Consider the following 26,145-nt stretch of genomic DNA (forward strand, 5'->3'; position numbering starts at 1 on the left):
CTGTCGAAGAACATATTAACGACGAACCACTGATGAAAATAGAAGCACTCATACAAATCAATCGTTTAAAAATGTTTTTTGCCGCTGAAGAAGATGCTGAAGGACTTTCGATGGTTTCTTCACTCCAAACAAATGTTCAAAACAAAATTATCAGCCGGAAGAAGGTGCAGAAGAAAATAAGTGATTACTGTATGTATTTTTCTTAAGATAAAGTCATAATATGCATAGCGTATGTATATTATTTACAAAAATATTGTTCAAAATCTGTATATATTTTAATTTAATTTTACATTAAACGTTTAACGATTTTTCTTTCTTTTTTTTTTTTTCTCCCTCAGACTTCTTGTTAGCGGACACTTCTCTCTGACGGACACATTTTCGTTCCCCATGGCTGTCCGTTAAAGGGATGTTTCACTGTATATCATTGACAACCCCATGACCTGCCGTGGCAGCCTGTCTGCATTGCTCAGAAAACTTCATATCTGCCTGCACAATTACTCCCAGGTCTTTTTCATTTTCTACCACCTTAAGTGTAGTACCACACAGTTGGTACGTTTCTCTGGGGTTACTTCTACCCATGTGCAGTACTTTGCATTTGTCAAGGTTAAACTTCAGTTGCCACTTCTTAGAGAAAAGAAGTTAGAGAGAAGTGTCTGCTAACAAGAAGTCTGAGGGAGGAAAAAAAAAAAAAAAAAAGAAAGGAAGAAAAATCGTTAATTTGAAGTCCAACAGTTTTCAGGAATGATTTTTGAACCTGATCATTTCCGTGTTGCCAAAATTGTTTGAGCAGTTCATTTTTTTTTCTTTAGGATGTCGCTTACCTGCGTCTTCCCGATTTTGAATTTTGCAGCGAGATTGTGAACACTATTTTTTTGCCGATCATACGCATTAATGAGTTCGACTTTATCTTTTAAAGTTAAATGTTTACGAGAAGACATTGTGCACTTCACACGACACTGAACAAAACTGAAACTGAAAAGACGAAAGGCCGATTAAAATCCCCCCTTCCTTCACACACCGAATTCATCAGAAGTTTTACACGTGCCTTAAAATTCTTGAAAAGGGGTTTAGAACCGCGACGTAAACCTTGATAAAATTTAGAGAATCGGAAATAGAAAATAAACACACGATTGAGGCAATACGTGGAAGAAACGTTCCTAGAAAAAGGGCCGTGAGCTCGCCCGCTGTCCATTATGGGGAGATCAAATTAAGTGCTAATCTAAATGAAACAGTGCAGATTGCCTGTCCGCGTCCGTTACAGAGAATGTCCGCTAGACAGAAGCTGCAAACACGTTAAAACCAATGGAGGTGAGTTGGGGAATTTGAAAATGTCCGTTGTAAAGAGGTGTCCGTTAGGAGAAGTTTCACTGTACATATTATTGTAATAAGGTAGCACAACTGAGTGAAATACACTACTGCGAACCTTGGGCCCCGTATGGCATGATCCATGTCACACCGACTTCTACCACGTAAGTGTGAATACGCACTCAGCGAGGTTCACCTGGACTTTCATGGGTTCTGTATTTTTCTTTCCTATCTATCCTTTAGTTAAATAGAAAAGAAAAATATAGAATTAAATGTTTTTAGAGAGCTGTACAGAGATACAAATGTCTGATTATTAATTGTCATTTACCTGTAATTACTTATATGAATCATATAAACCAAATTAAATTATAAAATAACTAAAAACTGTATTTTAATTACAGAACGAATATTGTCAAATTGCCTGTTTTTTTTTTTTTTTTTTCAAAATACCAGTTACTTATATTAGAATGACAAGTATGCCATATCTTTGCATGTTAATGAACAACTTTAAGAACAATAAAATTTTAAAGTTCCTAAAATTGGTTTTTTCATATCATGTTTGATGGGAAAAAAATAGTCACTATATATTTGTATATACAATTTTGGGGAAAGATGATGAGAATGGCTACCTAACTGACTTTTCAGTTCTTAGAATGATATAGTACCCTGGTATATTACCAAGTTAAAATAAATGTTTGAAATTAAATACCCCACTCAAGATGGAGTGGGAACAACAAACCTCACCTCTTTTTGTTTAGAACTTTATATCAGCAATCACATTTCAATTTATGATGTAATTCTCGTTTAAGATTCAATGGTTCTGGAGAGCGCTACGGTCATTTGACCAAGCAGATCGTGCCAATTTCCTTCAGTTTGTTACTGGGACCTCTAAAGTACCTTTACAAGGTTTTGCTGCCCTTGAAGGAATGAATGGTATCCAAAAATTCCAAATTCACAGGGACGACCGCTCAACTGATCGCCTTCCTTCAGCACATACATGGTAGGTTGAATTTTATCCTTTGTGATTCTTAATTCTGTAGTCAGCAAATGTGAATCATTGTTTTTATGACTGCACTGTGAATCGATGTCTGATTTTAATACAACAGCATATGGGGATCCTCTTTCCCCCAATTTTGCCCTTGAATTAAAATTGGAAAAGAATATAAAATGATGATACTGTTATAATATTCAACTCTCTTTTTCTATATATCAAAAGTTTAACTAGTTTATTGCACACTACTTAAAATAACAATATTGATTCACTCGTCATGTGCATTTCTGTGTGCATGCAGTTGAATCCAGTGTATTCTGCAGTGACTGGCTACCCCAGGAGCTCCCATCTGGTGAGTATGGGCTTGGCACACCCAGGGTCCTGAGCTAGATATCATCATTCTTCTCTTTCTTGGTGATTCCCTTCTGCTTTTCTCTCTCTCTCTCTCTCTCTCTCTCTCTCTCTCTCTCTTTAAGTAACTCAAATTTTTTTTTTTTGGCTGGTGCAGCATAAGCCTCAGGCTTCCTTGCATCATATGTCTAATAATAATAGCGACTTCTCACACAAGCTTGATAGTCACAACAATGATGAAAGGTCCATTGATACACCCCAGTTAAAGCAAGAATGTTAATTTATTGTTACTAATAATGAGCTTGCAGGAGATTTCCATCCTGAGATGAGAAATTGTTGGAGATTTCCTACAATCATTGACATTTCTTATACTCATTAGGGTAATGAAATTAAATTTGGCTAGTTTATTTCATCATACAGTACGTGTAGACTGTATGGCTATAGATGATAGCATACATTTGAAGACGAACATCACTAAATAGCTTGTCATTACTAAAAAAGATTGGAAGCTTAAAGGATCTACTGCACTAGTACGATCAGAGCATGAAAGGTGAAGTATCCAGATCTTGAAAAAGTACTGGAATGGATAATGATGATGCATGCAAAAAATATTCCTGTAGATGGAAATCTCTTTAAAAAATTAAAAATGATACATTTGTGCTTTCGATGAATGTTGAAGACAGTAGACAAAGCTAACACTCCAGTTATAGTTCCACCAACTGTACCACATAAACCATCAGATGTTACAAAACTGAAAAGTGATTTATTTCCAACTAAGAAGACAAACAAGATCACATTACTTAACATGGATATCGATAACGATGCTGATTCAGATGAATCTATCCTAGATCCTCACACAGAAGATGTGGACACTGAATGTCCAGTTTTTCCAAGAAGAGAGATGAAGAAGAGTTCAAGAGATCAAGAAGAGTTAATGAAGGCTTGATTGCCATAAACAGTCTGAGAATAAAAAAGAATCAGAATTATGCAATGGAACTGTAGAGGACTTCGCAGTAACAATGATATCTATGAGCTAATCAGTCATCATCATCCTGTAGGCATCTGCTTACTACAGGCAAATTTAACATCACGTGTATCTCTCTTAGTTAAAAGTTATAACCTTTTTAGGCATGATAGAACTTACAAATAATACAAACAAACAAAGAACTTACAAATAATGGTCACAGAGGGGTAGCTGTCCTCCTAAATTCACAAGTACCCTTTCAGACGCATTCCTTTAAAAACCTCCATCAAAGCTGTTGATACACATATAGTAATTGGTATTACTTTGACACTTGTCTCTATCTACCTACTGCCCAGTCACCCCCTATATTTCTTCTGGTTGCCTGTGGTGGGAATCATGTCCTTGTAAGTTTCTATGAATAAAGAATTTTATTATTATTATTATTATATCATTCATGAACTCCACTGTTATTTTTTGATTTTCTTAAATGACGTTGATGAAAAGATAGATGGTGTCATGTCTAAATTTGCAGATGCTGTAAAGATCAGTAGATTAGTTAATGATCACTGCCAAGGAGAGCTTCTTCAGAGTGACCTAGATAGATTTCAGAGATGGTCAGAAGTGGCAGCTGTGCTTTAATTCAGCAAAATGCAAGGTCTTACAACTGGGGAATAGTAACCCCAAAATAACTTATACACTAGGTGGAGTTGAACTAAAGTCTATAGTGGGAGAAAGTGACTTGGGAGTTATGATACTGTCAGACATGAAGTTCTTCGAGCATTGAAGACTGGTTGCAAGAAAGGCCCGTGGTGTCCTATCGATGATTTATTGAACATTTGTTAGTAGAGATAAGGATGTCGTAATCCCATACAACAATTGTTATACTACACTTGGAATACTGTGTTCAAGTATGGAGACTACACATAAAAAAAAAAGACAGCTTCTTGAAAGGCCCCAAAGACGGATAATCAGGGCAGAGAAGAAAAATGCATGGGTTGCATATAAATTATCAGGTGACCCAAACCTATGATAGATATAAGGTAGTCTGTAAGCAAGTCACAAAGGAGATTATGAGATCTTCGGCAAAGAAAAACAGCAAAGACTTCACTTATATAAACTCTAAAAGGAAGGAGATGAATCAGATTGGTCCAATTGATATCAGTGGTTTGACTTGGATAATCATTCTCAGATAGCTGCCAAATTAAATGAGTATTTTGCATCTACATTCACACATGAGGAGTTAGCATTAGCAAGGCACATGATGCAAGAAAGCAAGCTTATATAGCATCAGCCAAAAAAAAAAAAAACACTCCCTTCTCATTTCACCCATTCACTTGCTCCAAATTTTTTTATTTTATTTTTATTTTTTTGTGTTTTTGTATGGGTGGCTCCTAGAACAAAAGTTCATCTCCACTTTGTTGCTCTGTTCAGTTTTTACAGACTCTGTCAAGGTAAGGCCAGTGTGTATTGTGGAAAAAAAAAAAAAAAAATTCATTCCACATAGAAATATCCCATGCTGGATGAAGATAGATGAAAAGGAAGGCAAAAGAGAGAGGGGGGAAAATAAGTTTTTCATCCCGCACAGGAGAAAGTGATAGGAAAGAAAAACTGTTTGTGTTTTCTGTATTGCGATGTTGTGTTTTGGCCAAAGGCCAAACATCACAATACAGATTTGGAAGTGACGACTTCTCATTGACTGCCCCTACCTACCATAAACAAAACAAAACACAACCTGCTATCACTGGTTAATCTTCACAAACAATTAACTCTAGAGAATCTGATTGGAGACAAAGCAAATCTTTCCAAATTTTTTAATTTCCTCAAGAAAACTAGAGCTTTTAATCTTTTTTTTGATCACAGATTTTTCTGACCGTACGAGAATATCTGATTTCATTTATATAATAAATGAATAGGCGCATTATAGCCAAAGCAGCTTATGCGCCATTAAACCCCCACAACAACAACATATCGCATGGCATTTTGGTATCCTAAGAAATCTCCATTGAAAAACCAAACTTGACCCAATACGTCACCCACCTTACTTCATGCAGAAAATCTTTCAGCATTGATCATTTCAAGTTCTGTATCGACAAGTCCTCTCGCAAACATACATATATATATATATAAACACACAAGAACGAGGAGTTCCACAGGTCTCTGTTCTCAGCACCACATTTTTAGCAGTAAGAGCAAATCACATGACCAAAAATATTCCCAACACTGAATTCATACCTCTGTGCTGATGATCTGACTGTTTCTTGCAGTTCACAGAATATTGAGCAGCAGCTCCAAATCTCAATCAATAGTATTCAGCTATAGATAGCATAGAATAAGTATTGACTATCTTATCAAAAATCAAGACGTTCACTTTTCTGGATCTGGATGCATCTTTCAAACAAAAGATGCGTCCAGCTACAGAGCTACACTTAACAAATCATCCTTTCACAGTTGTAAACAACATTTGCCTCCTTAGTCTGATTTTCAGTAGTAAATTGAACTTCTCAGAATACATCAAACATTTACGGATAACTTGACAGAAAAAAATGAGCCGACCGGACTAGCCGGGTGGGTAAAGTACCTGCCTGGCAACCCAAAGGTCGTGGGTTCGAATCCCACCTCGGGTTTGGATCAGAGTAGCGCAAAAACTTTGGAAGGTGCATTATGGCCACAGAAGCCGATGTGCCAACATCGGCTTCTGTGGCCATAAACCAAAAAAAAAAAAAAAAAAATTAACATGCCCAGAGTTATTTCTTCTAAATCATGGAGTGCAGATTGTTACACCTTACTTCATTTGTATAGAATCCTAATCATATCTCACCTTTATTACGGTACCCTGGCGTATGATTCTGTTAGGAAGTGTGTACTAGCACAGCTTGCCCCTATTCAACATTCTGCCCTTAGGAAAGCACCTGGGGTGGATGGGATCTATCCAGTTATATTAAAGGAGGCAGCAAAACAACTAAGCAAACCTTTAGCCATAATTATGAAAGCATCCTTGGACTCAGGGGAGGTTCCCACGGACTGGAGATGTGCAAATGTATCCCCAATTCGCAAAGAGGGATCAAAGGGTGACACGAGTGATTACAGCCCAGTTAGTTTAAATTCTGTTCCGGGTAAAATAATGGAGTCACTGGTTAAAGATGCATTGCAGGATCACCTAGACAAGACTGCAGCAATGATTCAGACACAGCATGGGTTTGTTAATGGAAAGTCTTGTCTGACAAATTTGATAGGATATTATGATGTGGTTACAAAGGAACTGGATGAAAACAATAATTTTGATATCATATATTTGGATTTCAGGAAAGCTTTTGACACTGTTGCACATGAAAGACTATTGTACAAATTGGAGCAGAATGGTATTAAGGGTAAGTTGCTACAATGGATAAAAGGATGGTTAAGTGGGAGAAGACAGAGGGTGGTAATCAATGGGTGCTGCTCTTCGTGGACTGATGTTATTAGTGGAGTCCCACAGAGTTTGGTGTTTGGGTCCACTGTTTTGTATATTTATCAATGATATTGATGAAGGCTTAATGTCGAAGTTTGCAGATGATACAAAGGTTGGCAGGGTTGTTAATGACAGTAATGGCAGTGTGCTACTGCAACAGGATCTAGATAATTTGGGCAGATGAGCTAAGAAGTGGCAACTGAAGTTTAACCTTGACAAATGCAAAGTACTGCATATGGGTAGAAGTAACCCCAGAGAAATGTACCAACTGTGTTGTACTACACTTAAGGTGGTAGAAAATGAAAAAGACCTGGGGGTAATTGTGCAGTCAGATATGAAGTTTTCTGAGCAATGCAGACAGGCTGCCAGGGCAGGTCATGGGGTTTTGTCAATGATATATAGGAATTTTGCTAGCAGGGAAAAGGAGGTGATTATCCCTCTGTATAAGGCAATGGTCAGACCACACCTTGAGTACTGCGTACAGGTCTGGAGGCCTCATTTTAGGAAGGATGTAGATTTACTTAAGTGTGTACAGAGAAGGGCAACAAGATTGGTGAGGGGACTGAAGGGATCCTCTTATCAAGAGAGGCTTGGAATTTTGCTAGCAGGGAAAAGGAGGTGATTATCCCTCTGTATAAGGCAATGGTCAGGCCACGCCTTGAGTACTGCGTACAGGTCTGGAGGCCTCATTTTAGGAAGGATGTAGATTTACTTGAGAGTGTACAGAGAAGGGCAATAAGATTGGTGAGGGGAATGAAGGGATCCTCTTACCAAGAGAGGCTTAAGTTCTGCAAATTGCAGTGGCTGGAGACTAGGCACCTGCGCGGTGATCTGATTGAGGTGTATAAGGCCTTGAATGGGTTCAGCACGCTGAATTCTGATGGGATCCTTCCACTTGTTCAGATTACGAACCTAAGGGGACATATTTTCAAATTAAGAATAGACAGTTGTAGAATAGATGTGTGGAAATTTGCCTTTAGCCAGCGGGTGGTTAATTGCTGGAACAAACTTCCATCTGTCGTGGAAGTTGATAGGTTGAATAAATTTAAGGAGGAACTGGACATATATTACATAATGCTCCAACATGTAGGAAAAAAAATCCGTCTCTTCACTGCTAACCTTTTTCAATCACATCTTCCTTGAACATTCTTTCCTCAGTCTCTGGCATCACTCCTATATAATAGCAATTCCCAAACCAGGAAAAGCTCATTCCATTCCTGAAAACTATATAACCCATTTCTCTCACCAGCTGCTTAAGTAAAACCCTGGAAAAATTAATTCACCTTCGACTTACTTGGGTTTTTTAACTCTAAAAATATAATTTTTGACAATCAGTTTGGTTTCAGAAAGAATAGATCAGTCCTGGATCTCATGGTCAAATCGGAAACAAACATCAGAAATGCATTCATTCAAAATGACCATTTCGTCGTGGTATGCCTTGATGTAGTAGTAGTAATAGTAGTAGTGGCATATGATGCAAGAAAGTAAGTGTATGAGTTATGCAGCATCAGCCAAAAAAGAAAAAAATTTACAAAACAATTCTCTCTAAATGTTTGTCCAGTTCCTCCTTAAATTTATTTAACCTATCAACTTCACCAACGACAGATGGAAGTTTGTTCCACCAATTAAGGTTTGTGAATTAGGGTTGAATTTGAAAGTGACTGCCCTGACACGATAGGAGGGAGGATATGATGAGAGCCTTGTCGATCAATTCGACCCTGGAAAGATTGTGCAAGGCTCAAGGGGTAGAATTTTTTTCAGCCTGGAATATTTGCTGATGCTATCGAGGCAGTGTTAAGTGGGTCGAAAAACTGCTAGCTGGGGGGAGACAAAGACTAATAGATTAACAGTAGCCACTGGCAGAGTTGAAAGAGATTCTTGCACTGCTTCTATTGGAATGAGCAGCAGCCTGGAAAATAAGATGCAGGATATTTCAGAGACTGCTGGGAATCATTGGGGTACAAGTAAACACATGGGTTGTGTTAGGGTAGCTAAGAAAAAGAACAGGTGCATGTATACTTGCGTGTACACCAGTGCTAGGAGTTTAGTAAATAAATTTGATGAATTTGAGGTATTGCTCAAAACGTCAAAGGCAGATATTGTGGGGATTTCAGAGACGTGGTGTCACAGATATAAGGAATGCAGAACTGGAATTTGGGGAGTACAATGTCTACAGAAAGGATAGACAGGATAGGAAGGGAGGAGGGGTTATGCTATTAGTTAAGAAATACATAAAATCCAAGGAAGTGAAGCCAGTCGACATCCCTTGTCGTGGAAGTTGATAGCCTTAAGGCTCAGCTGGACAAGTATTTCGAACGAACAGAGGGGTGAAGTGGAAGTGGTTATTTTTTATTTATTTATTTTATTTTATTATTTTTTTTTTTTTCGGCTGATGCTGCATAAGGTTGCTTTCTTGCATCAAATACCTCTATTAATGCTAATTAACAACCCGCTGCCTAAAGACAAATTTCTGCACATCTATTCTACATCCGTCTTTCCTTAATTTGAATTTATGCCCCCTTAGGTTCGTAATCTGAACAAGTGGAAGAATCCCAACAGAATTCAGCGTGCTCAAGAACATCTACATCCTTCCTAAAATGAGGCCTCCAGACCTGTATGCAGTACTCAAGGTGCGGCCTGACCATTGCCTTATACAGAGGGACAATCACCTCCTTTTCCCTGCTAGAAAAATTCCTAGGTATCATTGACAAAACCCCATGACCTGCCCTGGCAGCCTGTCTGCATTGCCCAGAGAACTTCATATCTGACTGCACAATTACTCCCAGGGCTTTTTCATTTTCTACCACCTTAAGTGTAGTACATAGAGTTGGTACGTTTCTCTGGGGTGACTTCTACCCGTATGCAGTACTTTGCATTTGTCAAGGTTAAACTTCAGTTGCCACTTCTCAGCCCATGTCCCCAAATTTTCTAGATCCTGTTGCAGTAGCACACTGCCATTACTGTCATTAACAAACCTGCCAACCTTTGTATCATCTGCTAACTTCGACACTAAGCCTGATATACCTTCATCAATATCATTGATAAATATACAAAACAACAGTGGACCCAACACCAAACCCTGTGGGACTCCACTAATAACATCAGTCCCCAAAGAGCAGCACCCATTGATTACCACGCTCTGTCTTCTCCCACTTAACCATCCTTTTATCCATTGTAGCAATTTAAACTTAATACCATTCTGTTCCAATTTATACAGTAGTCTTCCATGCACAACAGTGTCAAAAGCTTTCCTGAAATCCAAGTATATGATATCAAAATTATTTTTTGCATGCAGTTCCTTTGTAACCACATCATAATAACCAATCAGGGTTGTCAGACAAGACTTTCCCTTAACAAACCCATGCTGTGTCTGAATTATTGCTGCAGTCTTGTGTAAATGATCCTGCAATTCATCTTTAACCAGTGACTCCATAATTTTACCTGGAACAGAAGTTAAACTAACTGGTCTGTAATTACTTGTCACCCTTCGATTCCCCCTTTGTGAATTGGGATACATTTGCGCATCTCCAGTTCGTGGGGACCTCCCCTGAGTCCAAAGATGTTCTCATAATTATGGCTAAGGTTTTGCTTACTTCCTTTGCCGTCTCCTTTAATATAACTGGATAGATCCCATCCACCCCAGATGCCTTTCTTATGTTTAACTTCAATTTCTCCTCCACTTTGCTCTCAGTTATTACAAAATCATTAAGCACCCTGCTACAATTTAATAACCTTCTGCATTTTCAAACCTTAATAACTCCTCATGTATGAATGTAGATGCAAAATACTCATTCAGTTTGTTTGCTATCTGAGCAGGATCGTCAACAGTCGAACCATCGATATCAAGTGGACCAATCAATTGATCCCCTTCCTTTTAGAGTTTATATTAGTAAATAAATCCTTTATATTTTTCTTAGCGTCCTTTGCCAAAGATTTCTCGTAATCTGCCTTCACCTGATAATTTATATGCATCCCATGCATTTTTCTTCTCTGTCACGAGTCTCATTAGTTCATTTGATAACCATTTAGGCCTAAACCTTGAACAATATTTCTTAATAGGTATGAAACTTTTAGTAGCTTCCACAATTAATTCCTTGAATGCTTCCCACTTAGAACTTCCTTTAGCACAGATCCTTTCAAATCCAATACAGACAAGTCCTCTCCCATACAAGAAGGGGTCCCATAAGGCTCTGTGCTCAGTGCCACCTTAATCGCAATAAGAATAAATCATGATTAAAAATATTCCCAACACCTTGAATTCATATCTCTATGCCGATGATCTCACTGTTTCTTGCAGTTCGCAAAACATGACCTTCATTGAGTGGCAGCTCCAAATTTCAATTAATGATATTCAGCTATGGATGGCACAGAATGGGTATTGACTCTCTTGTTCAAAATCTAAAGTAATTCACTTTTGTAACAAACAGAAGATTCATCCCGATCCAGAGGTACACTTAACAAACCAGCCTATCTCAGTTGTGAACAGCATTTGTCTCCTTGGTCTGACTTTCGATAGTAAATTGTACTTCATGAAACACGTTAAACATCTATGGATGTCTTGCCAGAAAAAAATTAACATATTCAGAGTAATTTCTTCAACATCATGGGGTGCAGATCGGTACACATCACTTCGTTTGTATAGAGCCCTAATCAGATCTCGCCTTGATTACGGTGCCCACGGTGTATCATTCTGCTAGAGAGAGAGAGAGAGTGCTAGCACAATTTGCACCAATTCAACACTCTGCCCTTCAAGCTTTTATAGGCGCTTGTAGAACTTCGCCAGTTCAAAGTCTTTACATTGAAGCTCATGAACTTCGTCTAAGCCTCAAGAGAAAGATGTTACTTCTCAAACAGTAACAATGTTTGAGAAGTAACATCTTCCTCATCATCTTTTTGAGAAGTAACACCATCATCCAAAACATGGATTTTAGTAACAAAGATGTTACTAAAATCCATGGTCTACCTGTCCATCCCATTAGGCCGATACTTAATGACTCTCAGTTCACAATGTTCTATAGAAATAAACCCAGGGCAGTTCAGCCTTCTGGTCTCAGAGCCCAGGAAAACTTGGAATATACATCCTGACAGTTCAAGATTCAAATAGTACGGATCCTCCATGGTCCTCTATTAAACCACCCTGTGACAGTTATTTTCTACACTGGGGAAAGCACTCTCTTGCAAATGTCAATATACAACTACTCCATATTGCCCACACACAAGATTACATGCATTTTACCTGATGGGTCAAAATCTGAGAGTGGAGTTGGTGCAGCAGCCATTTTCTCTCATAAAACCTCCATATCACTTCCCAAAGAATGCAGCAGCTATACATCTGGATTGTGTGCCATCAAACTTACAATAGAAAATATTCTCCATCTGTCTATCCAAAAAAAAAAGCATGATATACACAGACTCCCAGAGTGCCCATATAGCTTTACAGAATACTTCTTCTCAAACACATCCTTTAATAAAGTTCATAAAATCCAAACTGATGCATTTCCAAGAACTCCAGCGAGTGGTCATTTTCTGCTGGATTCCAGGCCATGCTGGGATACCAGGAAAAAAATGTGCAAACTATGCCACTAAGCATCCATCCAACAGAGAATTGTCACAGTGTTATGTTCCATATCTTGACTACAAAAGTAACATATGAAGAATATGTAGAGAACAATGGAGAATTCATTGGCAAGCCCAAACACACAAGCTCTGCCAAATAAAACCTGACCCACGATTATGGACCTCCAGTTTCCGTATAAACAGAAGGGAACTGCAAATTGTCCATAGTCATCTTACCCCCTTGATTAGCATTAGTAGAGGCATTTGATGCAAGAAAGCAAGCTTATGCAGCATCAGCCAAAAAAATTAAAGTAAAATAAATAAATAAAAAATAACCGCTTCCACTTCACCCCTCTGTTCGTTCGAAATACCTGTCCAGCCGAGCCTTAAACTTATTTAGGCTATCAACTTCCACGACAAGGGTTGGTAGGTGGAACAGACTGTTCCACCTACCAACCACCCGCTGGCTAAAGGCAAATTTCCGCACATCTATCCAAATCTGTCTTTCCTCGATTTGAATTTATGCCCTCTCAGGTGATTATTCTGAGCAAGAGGAAGAATCCCATCAGCATTGAGCATGCTCAAACCATTCAAGGCTTTGTACACCTCTATCAGATCACCTCGCTGGTGCCTAGTCTCCAGACACTGTAATTTGCATAACTTAAGCCTTTCTTCGTAAGAGCACCCTTTGTTCCATTCACTAATCTTGTTGCCCTTCTCTGTACTCGTTCCAGCAGCTCTACATCCTTCTTGAAATGAGGTCTCCAGGCCTGTATACAGTACTCTAGGTGTGGCCTGACCATTGCCTTATACAAGGAAATAATCACCTCCTTATCCCTGCTAGAAAAATTCCTATATATCATTGACAATACACCATGAGCTACTCTTGCAGCCCGTCTGCACTGCTCAGAGAACTTCATATCTGCCTGCACAACCACCCCCAGGTCCCTTTCATTCTTTACCACTGTCATCGTAGTACCACAGAGTTTATACGTTGCTCTGAGGTTGCTGCTTCCCATATGTAGTACTTTGACAAATGTAATGTTAAACTTCATTTGCCACCTCTCAGCCCATCTGCTCAACCTTTCCAGATCCTGTTGCAGCAGCATAGTGTCAGTAGTGTCCTTGACAACCCTGCCAACCTTCGTATCGTCTGCAAACTTGGACATTAAGCTTGATATACCATCATCAATGTCATTTATAAATACAGAAAACAATAAAGGACCCAATACTGAACCCTGAGGGACTCCACTAATAACATTAGTCCACGATGAGCAGTATCCATTGATTACCACTCTCTGTCTTCTGCCCCTCAACCACCCCTTTATCCATAGCAGCAATTTGCCTCCAATGCCACACTGCTCTAATTTGTGCAGCAGTCTTCCATGTGCAACAGTATCAAAAGCCTTTCTAAGATCCAAGTATATAATATCAAAGTTATTCCCTGCATCCAGTTCTTTTGTGACTGTATCATAGTATCCAATCAAGTTGGTCAGGCAAGACTTCCCCTTAACAAAACCATGCTGTGTCTGAGCTATAACTGAAGTCTTGTCTAGATGATCCTGCAGTGCTTCTTTAACCAGTTTCTCCATTAATTTTCCGGGAACAGAAGTTAAACTCAGGTCTATAATTACTTGTGTCAGCCTTTGATCCTCCTTTGTGAATTGGGGTCACATTTGCACATCTCCAGTCCATGGGTACCTCCCCTGAGTCCAAGGAAGCTCTCATAATTATGGCTAAGGGTTTGCTTACTTCCATTGCTGCCTCCTTTAATATAACTGGATAGATTCCATCCACCCCAGGTGCCTTGTGTTTATCTTCAACAATTTCTCCTCCATTTTACTCTCAGTTATTACAAGATTCTCTAGCTTACTGCCAGAGTTGAATACACCTCTGGCATTCCCCTCGCTGAATAACTCCTCATGTGTGAATGTCGATGCAAAATATTCATTTAGTTTGTTAGCTACCTGAGCAGGATCATCAACAGTTGACCCATCGATATCAAGTGGACCAATCTGATTCATCCCCTTCCTTCTAGAGTTTACATAAGTAAAGAACTCTTTGCTATTTTTCTTCGCATTCTTTGCCAAGGATTTCTCGTAATCTGCCTTCGCCTGCCTAACCTCCTTTGTAACTTGGTTACTGATCAACTTGTATCTATCATAGGCTTCTGTGTCACGTGTTAATTTGTATGTATCCCATGCATTTTTCTTCTCTGCCATATGTTTCATTAGTTCATCTGACATCCATTTAGGCCTAAACCTTGAACAATATTTCTTAGTTGGTATGTAAAGCCTAGTAGCTTCCAAGATAAGTTCTTTGGATGCTTCCCATTTTGAATTTGCTGTTGGTAACATCATCAGTTGATCCCACTGTATAGAATTTAAATACTGTCTCAGTCCACCGTTGTTGCCTTTACGAAAGCAATACCCCTTCCCTTTGCCCCTAATGGTAGTTACCTCTTTGAATAAATCCCACTTCAGAACACTGTGATCACTGCCACCTAGTGGTTCATTTATCTGCAGATTCTTAATGCATGAAGAATCGCTACTGATAATCAAATCAAGAGTATTACTCCCCTCTAGTTGCCTCCCGAACATGCTGATGTAGAAAACAATCATCCAATAAATCCACAAAAGCCTTGCTAGTGTGTGAGTGACCAGCCCCCAAATTCCAGTCAATCAATATCTGGAAAATTAAAATCCCCCATAATAAGACTCTCTGATTTACTGGCCCACTCTATTTCTCTGTACAGTTTCTTATTATACTCATCAGAGTCATTAGGCCTATAGCACACTGCTACTCTCAATTTTGATCTCCCAATGCTTATGTCACACCAAACTGACTCGACACTGCACTGTCCAGCTATGTCGACTGGCTTCACTTCCTTGGATTTTATGTGTTTCTTAACTAATAGCATAACCCCTCCTCCCTTCCTATCCTGTCTATCCTTTCTGTAGACATTGTACTCTCAAAATTCCAGTTCTGCATTCCTTATATCTGTGTGACACCACGTCTCTGAAATCCCAACAATATCTGCCTTTGATGTTTTGAACAATACCTCAAATTCATCAAATTTATTTACTAGACTCCTAGCATTGGTGTACATGCAAGTATACATGCACCTACTCTTCCTCTTAGCCACCCTAACACAACCCATGTGTTTACTTGTACCCCAATGATTCCCAGCAGTCTCTGAAATATCCTGCATCTTATTTTCCAGGCTGCTGCTCATTCCAATAGAAGCAGTGCAAGAATCACTTTCTCCTCTGCCAGTGGCTACTGTTAATCTATTAGTCCTTGTATCCCCCTAATCTAGCAGTTTTCTGACCCTCCTAACACTGCCTCGATAGCATCAGCAAACATTCTTGCACCCTTTCTATTTAAGTGTATCCCATCCCTGTAGAAGCAGTCTCTCCTATTAACAAGTACAGACCAGGCTGAAAAAAATTCTACCCCTTGAGCCCTGCACAATCTTTCCACGGCCGAATTGATCGACAGGGCTCTCATCATATACTCCCTCCTATCGTGTCTGGGCAGAATTGCAGACACCTTTCAAATTCAACCCTAATTCACAGCTTTCTTTTCATCAGTGACCTGTATTTGTTAAGTAATTTCGCCGGTTGATACTCTGCCACATCATAGATAACGACTAATCTGCTTGAATTCTTTCACTTTATGAAACAGATAAAATTATATGATCGTTTTTGAGTAATGCCATAAGTCTCCATGCATGTGTAACATTCATATCGCTTCCTTGCACTATAAGGCTAATAATAATAATGTAATTCTTGAAGCATTCTTACACCTTTGGACAGCATGCGACGCCTGCATATTTTGATTTTCCTGTAATTGTTCCACCTTTTGGCAGGTAATCAGTCATTATTTCACCTTTCTCATCCCAAAACGCTGTCAGCAAGACCTTTCCTGCTGACACTTGGACCCTTGCCTTCTTTGGGGAGGGGGGGACCATGATGTTGCCATTCTGTGGACTGCTTTTTACTTTCAGGGTCGAAATGGTGTATCCAACTTTCACCCTGAGTGATTAGACGAGAGAATAAGTCTTCCTTGTTTTTTTTTTGGCACAGGGCTAACAACTCTTGTGATTTCTGTTTGTCAATCAGCCTTCTGAAAACCAATCAGTTATTAGGGAATCCATCTTGCACTCAATTTCCATAAATGGAGTTGGTCACAGACTGTTTCAACAGGGTCCACACTAATCTTCACCTCCTGGGACAATTCACGCACAGATATCCGGCAATCTTCCATGATTAACGACTCCACTTTTCTGATCATTCTGTCATCGATGGCTAAATGCGGACGACCTGGAATGGGCTCAGATTATACCAATGTCCAACCACACCTAAACCGTCTATGTCAGTGCTTCACAATGCCATAGGATGGGGCTTCATTCTTATATGCAGCAGTCATCTCCTCGTGGATTTCTTTAGAAGATTTCCCCTTCAAGAACAGATACCGGATTACAGCTCTGACTTCAACTTCATTAAGACACAGGGCTGAAAATTTACACCTTTAGTACAGAGATATGTATGATGCTACACACAAAATATGACTCTGCAAATATGTGAAGGTAGGGGAGGGCGATTATTGAACCACCCTCAAAATACCTTCCTTCTCAGTTATAAATTGAGCTTTACCTAATCTCCCAAACCTCCAAATCCATTGCCTAATGGCATCCGACTTTTAGGATACTTGAAAGAGTACAGGAATCAACTCATAATGCTTGTGAAGTTAATACAGAAAGTGCTAAATTCCATATTCGACAGTTATAACAAAAACAAAGTTATTAACATCAATAAGTGCTGCAATCTCACTGTACAATTTTTTTTTTTTTTTTTTTTATTGCAAGCAATCTGCTATGTTACTGCTATTTCTGAAATCCCTTTGTTAAACTGACATACTGATTAGTAGTTTCAGATATTAAATTTTACAGAAATTTATAGCCATTCTGTGTATTATAAATTATATTGATTGCTAGTTTAGCTCACTGCACTTTTTCTATTTCTTTCAGCTTTAACCAGTTGGATTTGCCAGCTTATGAAACTTATGACAAGCTCCGTTCCATGCTACTGAAGGCCATCCACGAGTGCTCTGAAGGCTTTGGTTTTGCCTGAGCTATCTGTTTTTGGCCAAGGAAATTGCAGGTTGTGGTGTTTGTTCTCAGTGCCTGCATAAGAAACTTGCCACAACAATCCAGTGACTGTTGCCTGCAGCCATCAGAACCGTTGTGTATGAACATAAATGTTGGGCAACGTGAACATTGCTAGAAACTGTGGCGAGTTCTAAAAAGAAAAAAAGCAACTGTTTCCAAAACCTCCAGAAAGCAACTGGACTGCCCATGTACAGTCTCCACTCTGTTTGTATGGCTAACCAGCTTGTACAGTAACGTCATTTCTGTATGGCCATTTTATTAGCGCCTTCTTCCCGGCAACTACAGGAGTAGTGATAACTTGTGTCACTTTGTTGTCATGCAATTGGTGTATATTCTTTACTTTTGAGTTCGACCAGAAAGTTGCAAAAATTTTGTTTCTTATACAATAATTTTTTAATTGTTTCAGATTTTCAAGGTTGGGGGAAAAAAAAAAAACTTTGTGGATTTTAATTGCTGAAGATCTCAGCAACTGTGGTTGCAGATGCTTATTTAGTGGCAACACTTGCCAAGAGTGCTGGATGAAAGATAAGGCACTGTATTTTTCATGAATGTTAATGCAGGAAGTTAAAAAAAAAATAAATAAATAAAAAAAAATAAAAACTAATAATAAAAATAAAGAGATGATCTAAAGTTGTTGGAGTTCATTAAATCTGCTTATGAGCATGTACATAAGTTGTATGTAATAATTACATCCCTAATATTTATCCTGTGCAAGTTTTTTCAAGACAGACATTTTTCTATTTTTGAAAGTTTGAGATTATTCTGTGTAACTATTTTGGGGTAGGTAATCTGCATATATGCTGAATATTAATAGCCAAAAGATCATATTTGCTCAGACAAATAAAGGTGACAAAGGTAACACTAGTCAACTTATCCCCTACTGTGCCTTAATGATACCTGCCCAGTAGGCCTTAAAAAAAGAATTGAAATAATGTGTTTTAATCTTATTATGGATAGTGTGTGGGAGGGAGGTTGAAAAAAAGTGGATGGATAGATCTTTTTAAGATGAAATTCAGTTTTAATTTGTGTGTAAGTTAATAAGGTTATTCCAAAAAAATTGCATATAATTGTGAAAGTAACACAACTACTATAACTTTCTCTCTCAAAAAAAAAATAAATAAATAATAAAAAAAAAAATGAGCCAGTCTCAGTTAAGTTTGATTCATAAAAATGTCTAAATTAATTCAGATTGGAGATGTAAAAAACTTGTACCGCATTGTCAAGAAGTCTTTTTATTTGTATGCGTTAAATAAAATCTCCATTTAAATAATTTAGAACTTAGATCAGCTATGTGTTACTTTTTAGATTTTTCTCTGGTTTTTTTTTTTTTATTTTCCTCTACATTAGCTCATGAAAATTTCATTATGTAAATAAGTGCTTGACATCTGTTAACAATCACTGGCCAATGTTTTATGCTTTTGTTGCTTCTATGCCAGTTGCATTTTTTGCCCGCTACAGAAAACATACTTATGTGTTTTTAGTAATTAAAAATTTACATAAATGTATAAAGTAAATATTCTTTATCAATTTCTTCATAAAAGTTCGTACAAATGATTTTCATTATAAATATCTGAATAATAGTTGTGACTAGTGTCAACTTATTGTCATGGGTCTGGTACTTACATACCAGTATTATTCTTATCTCCTTGGGCGTAAAAAAAGCTTTTAAAACATGCCTGTTAAAATATTGATATCATAAGGCAGAAGTGACTCTGATACTTTCAGTCCTTCCCACAAAACTAAACAAAACAAGATTGAATTTATATTTTTCACAATTTAGTGTAAATTCCTTTATTTTTCTCCATGTTTCAGAAATGATTTTAATGTTTACTGAAATTGGAAGAAAGAAGAATCAGAAAAATACAGATGCCATAGTGTAAATTCTGATTTCATTTTTCTAATGGAAATATCATTTGCATCCTGTTTTTGTATTCATTTATGAAAAAAAAAAAAATTAGAACTTAAACCTACACAGCAGTCCTCCATGGCAGTATAGTTGTTTTTTCACTTTTCACGTTTGGATGGGTCTCTTCAAATCTGTTATTTACTGAGAAATTCTTATATACTGCTTCAATCACTGTTTTCTCAAGAAACAGAATGTGCAGATTGACTAATGAATACTGTTGTACTGACATTATATGCATAGCACAACTACTACTGCCATAAGAACTTGTGCATTATGACCATTGCAGTTCATGCATCAAGAAGCTTGTTACCAACCAGACAGAAAAAGAATAAAAAATTTTAAATGTTAAACTTGTCGCTGAAACTTACTGCATAATTACATAAACATGCTTATAAGGCTTATAAGCATGTTTATGTAATTTTGAAATAACTTTATAATTCATTCGCTACTGTTAAAAGATGTTTGCCTCAGAAAAAACTTTGAGAATATATCTGAAAGTAATCTTAAGAATAGGTGGAGAAAGAGGAAGACAATTATTAACACATTTAGCACATATTAATATTCATTATTGATAGAATGGATTTACCTTATTTAATGTAATGTATCATATCCACTGAGTGATCACTGAATTAAGACCACTCCTATGAAAACTGAATGTGACCCGTTGACCACGTGAGGTACAAGAGTGCGGAGTTAGTCGACCTATGTAGCATAGATAAGGTGTCAGTGGTTCAATAGGTAGTAAAATTCCGAGCGTGATGGTAAAAGGAAGGATTTATTGGACTTTGATAGAGGACAGATTGTGGGTGCTTGATGAGCTGATGCCTGAATTTCCCAAACGGCTGAACTGGTGGGGTGTTCAAGAGCCACCGTAGTTAAAGTGTGCCAGGACTGTCGTCAAAATGGTCAAACAACGACTCAACATCAAAACTACAAAGGGCAGCGAAAGGTTGATGTTAGAGGTGAGCGCCCGGTCCGACGACTTGAACAGACACAGCACTGTTGAAGAGTTGACTACCCAATACAACATGGGCCAACTCAGAACAATATCTGGCACAACCATGTATCACACGTATGGGCTATACCAGCAGACAATCCTACGGCATACTCTCCTAACCAAGGTTCACCGGCATAAAAGACTCGCCTGGTGCAAAGAGCATGCAAGTTGGACGTTAGAAGACTGGAAGGAGGTGTGCTGGTTAGATAAGTCACGTTATTTACTCCACACCATGGATGGTCATATGGATTTGGCATCAACAACATGAGGCTCTTGATCCATTATTTATGGTATCAAAAGTGCAGGCCAGTGAAGGCGGTTGTATGGTGTGGGGCATGTTTCACTGGCAGGAACTTGGACCTCTGGTGCATGTAGAAGAATGTATCAGTGGTCTCCGCTATCGTCAACTGCTTGCTGACTGTGTACACCCTACTATGTTACACTTTTTTCCGAATGGCAGTGGTGTCTTCCAAGACGAAAATACTCCAAGCCATCAGGCACTTGTGCAAGAATGATTTGAGGAACATAGTTCTGACTTCAAACATATGGAAAGGTATATCAGGTGTCTGGATAACCAGTCACCTCCATACCTACATTGCTGACTCCATTACACACAGCTTGGTTGGCCATACCTCCCAAACGCTTCAGACATTTTGTTGAATCAATGCCACGTCGGATAGCTGCTATACTGAGGGCAAAAGGGAGGACCTGCGAAGTATTAGGTAGGTAGTCATAATTCAGTGATCACTCAGTGTATATATAACATGCATTTATTTTATGCTGATTTTTTTTATACATATTTTATATGATATCTTTATCATAAAATAACACTACGTTCGTGCCATAGGAGGGTAGATGTATAAAACATAGGTTCTTCAATTATTCGTAGCAGTGTTTAAAAAAAAAAAAAAAATTAATTACCCCTTTTTGCCATCACAATGAAGCAGCAGCATTTTGCTCCACTTAAAATAATCAGAAGAAAATTACCACATGTCCAAAGTAATATCAGCAGCAAATGTAGAAAAACATTAATGAAGAAAGTTTCAGTTTTTTTAAACCTGAAGAGAAACCTCAGGAATGAAGATGAGAAACCTCTATAACTGTAGCTACAGGAATAAACCAGTAAGCAAAATTTTAAACACTAATAAAATGATCCTTACCAAACAAATTAATAATGAATTTTATCAGTTGAACCCTCTAGAAATGTTTAACTGGAGTGTATTCAACTTGAAAGACTAGAATAGAACAAGGCACAGTATAAATAAGGCATGTGAAAGGTTTCTTATATGATCTTTTAAAATTGCACCATATACCAACATAATAAACTCCAATACTTAATGCTAAGAATAATGATTAGAGAGGCAAAGTGAAGGATCAGATAAGTGATGCATAAGTCCATCCACCTTCCTTGAAAATATATTTCTCTTTGATGGCAATATCTTCATGAAATGTTAACTGTATTCATCGATATGTCCAAGGTTATTTGGAAAAATGGGAATGGAGGAAGTATATTTTTAGAGATATTGCAACTGAGATTTTGGCAGGCTTGTAATAGATTCTCAATCAAGATTTTATTGTTGTCTTCCCTGTTATTGTCCAAAAACTATTTACAAACTTACTTGAAGGATTTACAGTTTCAAAATGTTCATCTTTGGTAACTCTCATCTGCAATCCAATGAATACACATTTAATTTTAGCTTCCCCATTTCTGTCCCTAGCTTTTACAATGTTTACTTTTTTCTTATTTTTATACTTGTAAAAGTTATAAAACTTTTACTTTTGCAGTGGTAAAAATATTTCTTCAATCAACTAATGACTTATAGGATGATTTTTCTTTCCAGCTACAGGTTTCCTACCTAGGAATGGAAAGAGGAGGTACAAATCTTAGTTTCATAATGAATGGTTTCGGATCTGCCGTCCCACTTGCACAAAAAGCAACAATATTTTATTTTATTTATTTATTTTTTTTTATGAAAACCCCAAACACGAAAGGTATCAAAACCTATAGTACTTAGTACCGTGCATGGGTTGAAGGAGAAGTATGGGGGGTGGGGGATGCCGGAAACTTTGCTCTAGAGACAAAACATGGGTTTCACCACTTCAAGCCTCCAATAAGCAAAGTGGTGGTATTTTACCGGTTGATGAAAGTCATCTACCATATAGCCAGATTTGCAGACCTAAAAGGATCGTGATAGCCAGTGGCGGATTTAGCACTTGAGAGGCCCCAGATGCAATTCAATTTTGAGGTCCCCCCCCTCTAAATATTTTCAGTACCACTACAGTGTGCATTCTACGTGCATGTTTTTACTATAGCACGCGCTCTAGATTTGGTGTTGCGATTTTTATCATTTTGGTTGCGAAATTCTTTCATACATATTTTAACTAATATTTAAATGAAACAAATCTCCAAACCAATGTTCATGTGCATAATTAAAAGAAATTTATATTATAATTATTACTACTGGGGAACTGGCAGATCGACTACTTAAATATAGTCATCTGGTGTACCCACAGAAATTAATTTCCTTAAATTTCCTAGTCCGTTGTTAAGCGTTCTACATACACATTATTTGGCATGGCACATTATCAACTTTCTATTCCTTATACAGTAGATATAAATATATTGGTGGCCGTCAACAAGGTTGACGGCCACCAGTTTGGGAAGCACTGTCATAGACAACAGTAAAAACATTATTAAAAATAAAAATATCATGCAATCTCTAAACAAAGAACAGGATCTAGTGGAAATTTGACTCATTTTTGAAACTTGGCTGATAAAATGGTTTTCAAATAACACGAGAAAAAAAATTAATTCCCAATTATAACTTGCTATAAATGTCGCGCCTCGTCAAACAATTCAGTTTTGATAAGTACATAAACAATACATAAGATATTACAGATATTTACTTGATAACAAAACAAAAATACTCCTACACTAAAACACCAAACTCTAGTAATTTGTAACAGATTTGTGAGTGAAATGTTAGTTCCGAAAGCTATTAAAAAAGACGTTGCTCCGTTACATGTGAGCCAGCGCAGTAGTGATTTCAGAGGCTTTAAAAGACTACTGCGCTTGCTTATTGGTTCCCAATTAATTGCGAATAGTTTTGAACTGCCTCCGCGAACAAATCTAATATTGTTTCTTGAGCAATATCGTCACAGGGTTCTTCACTCGTGGAATTACCTCCACTAGGAAAAAACTTCTCATATTAAATTATAGTTTCATTCAGTAACGGTAATAAAGATGAGTTTAAAAAATTTAAAGTGAAACAATTTTATTTTTTTGAGGCCCCAGGTGCGTGCCTCATATGCCTGTGCGGAAATCCACCACTGATGATAACCTTGCATGGGCAGCATGACCAGTTAGTGTAGATGGATATATTCTTCTGGTTTATATTCTCTTCCAAGGGCATCAAGCTGTCCATCAACATCATTATTGCAGTGACAATGATGTTGATGGAGTGCCTGGTGTAACTAATCATATTTGCAAATAAAGGATTATTATTATTATTACAGTAGCAAAGTGAATCTTTCATAGGAAAATATGAAGAAAGCCATTTTTGCTGTGAGTTTCATTCCTTTTGCCTAGATCCCAAAAGCTCTGTTTGTACCTTAGGTTTTAAATCATGCACAAGATCATTTAATTCATTTTGAGCTATAAGATGAAGCTTATTTGTGTGTGCGCATTCATATTCTGATGCATAGCTTATGTGGATTGTTTCCATTGGGTCATCTGTGTTTTCCTCTTCTAATAAGGAAGTTTCTGTGGGGGGGGGGGGAACTGATAGATAATGCTGTTGCTAACTGGTTGAATGGTGGACTTGGGTACTAAATCATTTTATTTATTTTATTTTATCTTTGCCCCCATCACACCATGGGAACAGCAAATTATAGCATTGTTTTATGTTTATTTTTTAACTAGCATTAAGATGTGAAATACAGTTAAGTGTAGCATGCATGAGGAGTCCACTTCTTGTCCCAATCACCAAATTTGCAGCCAAAATAAATTATGCTTTCTTTAATTATTATTATTATTAGCCATATGGTGCAAGGAAGCCTGAAGCTTATGCTGCACCAGTCAAAAAAAAAAAAAAAAATTCCGTGTTACCCTGAGTCAGAAGTAAAAGGGAATCACCAAGAAAGAGAATAATGATGATATCCAGCTCAGTACCCTGCGTTTGCCAAGCCCATACTCACCAGATGTGAGCCCCTGGAGATAAATAGAGACATTATAAACTGCCTCTGAAAGCTAATTGTGCAATCACTGTACAAAAAAAAAAAAAAAAAAAACCTAATGAAATGATGTTCTGACGTGAGTTATAGATCCATCTGACATGCAGGTGGCAATAGAATACTCTAGAAATTGCCAGAAACAGACTACTCCACTAGAATTGAGAAAACTGACTCAAGACCTCAATTAGCAACTGATATGAACGGATAAACCAAAATCATTGTATGATTTTGATGTGAACAGCTCTAATAAAATAGGGAAGAAATATGAAATATCTTAAAGTGAAGATGCTAAGAAAAAAAATGGACTTCACATTTGAAATCACCACTAAAAAAAAAAAAAAATACACTAAGTACACCCTATTTCAATTGAAAAAATTTTCATTATTGTTCAGTGTGATTGGTAGCATTTCCGGAATCCATGTTTGAAGCATGTCATCGGGGCTGATCAAGAAAGATTTGAAACCAGGGTGGTCCACCCTGTTTGTAAAGAAACATCGACACTTAAGTAATTCTATTAACTTATTGTAATAACTTTGTACATAGTAAAATTCACTTGGAAAAACAATTTACAGTACATAGCTTAATTATGTTATTCATATTTTGCATTAACTCATTGTGAACAACCATGTAACTGTCCTCTCAACACATTAATATGTTTTGATTTCTGCCAGTTAGTTTAAATTAAAATTTTCAAAAAAATTAAAGTAATTAGATAGGCTTAGATTAATTAGATTAAAATTACTAGAAACAGAATTAGGTATTGCAAAAGCACAGAACATTTAATCTACATGTTAACAGTTGTTCTTATGGGTGGGGGAGGGACAGAAAATTATGGGAAAAAAAAATGCCAACCAAAAAGAAATCTGATACACGAAAGTAAGTATTATCATCCATAAAATCTACAGTTCAATTAGTAAATTGGTTCTTAACCCTGCATTGGTGTAAACAAAATGCTAAATAAAGAAAAATTTTAAAATTTAAATTGCCATTAGTGATGCAATGTGAACCTTAATATTCCTTAGTATAGTTTTGACTCAGCATTCCTGATTTCACTGGAATTTGAGAACTATGTAAAAAAAAAAAAAATCATATCTGAGTCTTAGGTATTCTGCATACAACCACCAATGCATATAATAATAGGTTTAAGCATTTGTTGAGAATACCAAGTTTGTAATAAAAATGAACATCACAGGTCAGAAAAATTCTTTCTAGAGGGACATA

At 37.4% G+C, this 26,145-nt stretch overlaps 1 protein-coding gene across 6 annotated transcripts in view; it reads left to right on the top strand.

Annotated features, from left to right (window-relative positions):
- The window catches only part of HUWE1 (HECT, UBA and WWE domain containing E3 ubiquitin protein ligase 1), a 1,105,343-nt gene extending 1,086,557 nt beyond the window's left edge, over positions 1-18,786 (top strand). For all 6 annotated transcript variants that reach the window (XM_090389849.1, XM_090389845.1, XM_090389850.1 and 3 more), the window contains 2 exons: positions 2,115-2,305; positions 17,648-18,786. In XM_090389849.1, the coding sequence (XP_090245975.1) occupies positions 2,115-2,305; positions 17,648-17,750 (294 nt within the window). In that variant the 3' untranslated portion in view covers positions 17,751-18,786. The remainder of the gene's footprint in view (positions 1-2,114; positions 2,306-17,647) is intronic.
- The last annotated feature ends 7,359 nt before the right edge of the window (positions 18,787-26,145 follow it).

This window comes from Mastigoproctus giganteus, chromosome 2 (genome assembly GCF_048544385.1).
Source record: "Mastigoproctus giganteus isolate SK-2022 chromosome 2, ASM4854438v1, whole genome shotgun sequence".
NCBI lineage: Eukaryota > Metazoa > Arthropoda > Arachnida > Uropygi > Thelyphonidae > Mastigoproctus > Mastigoproctus giganteus.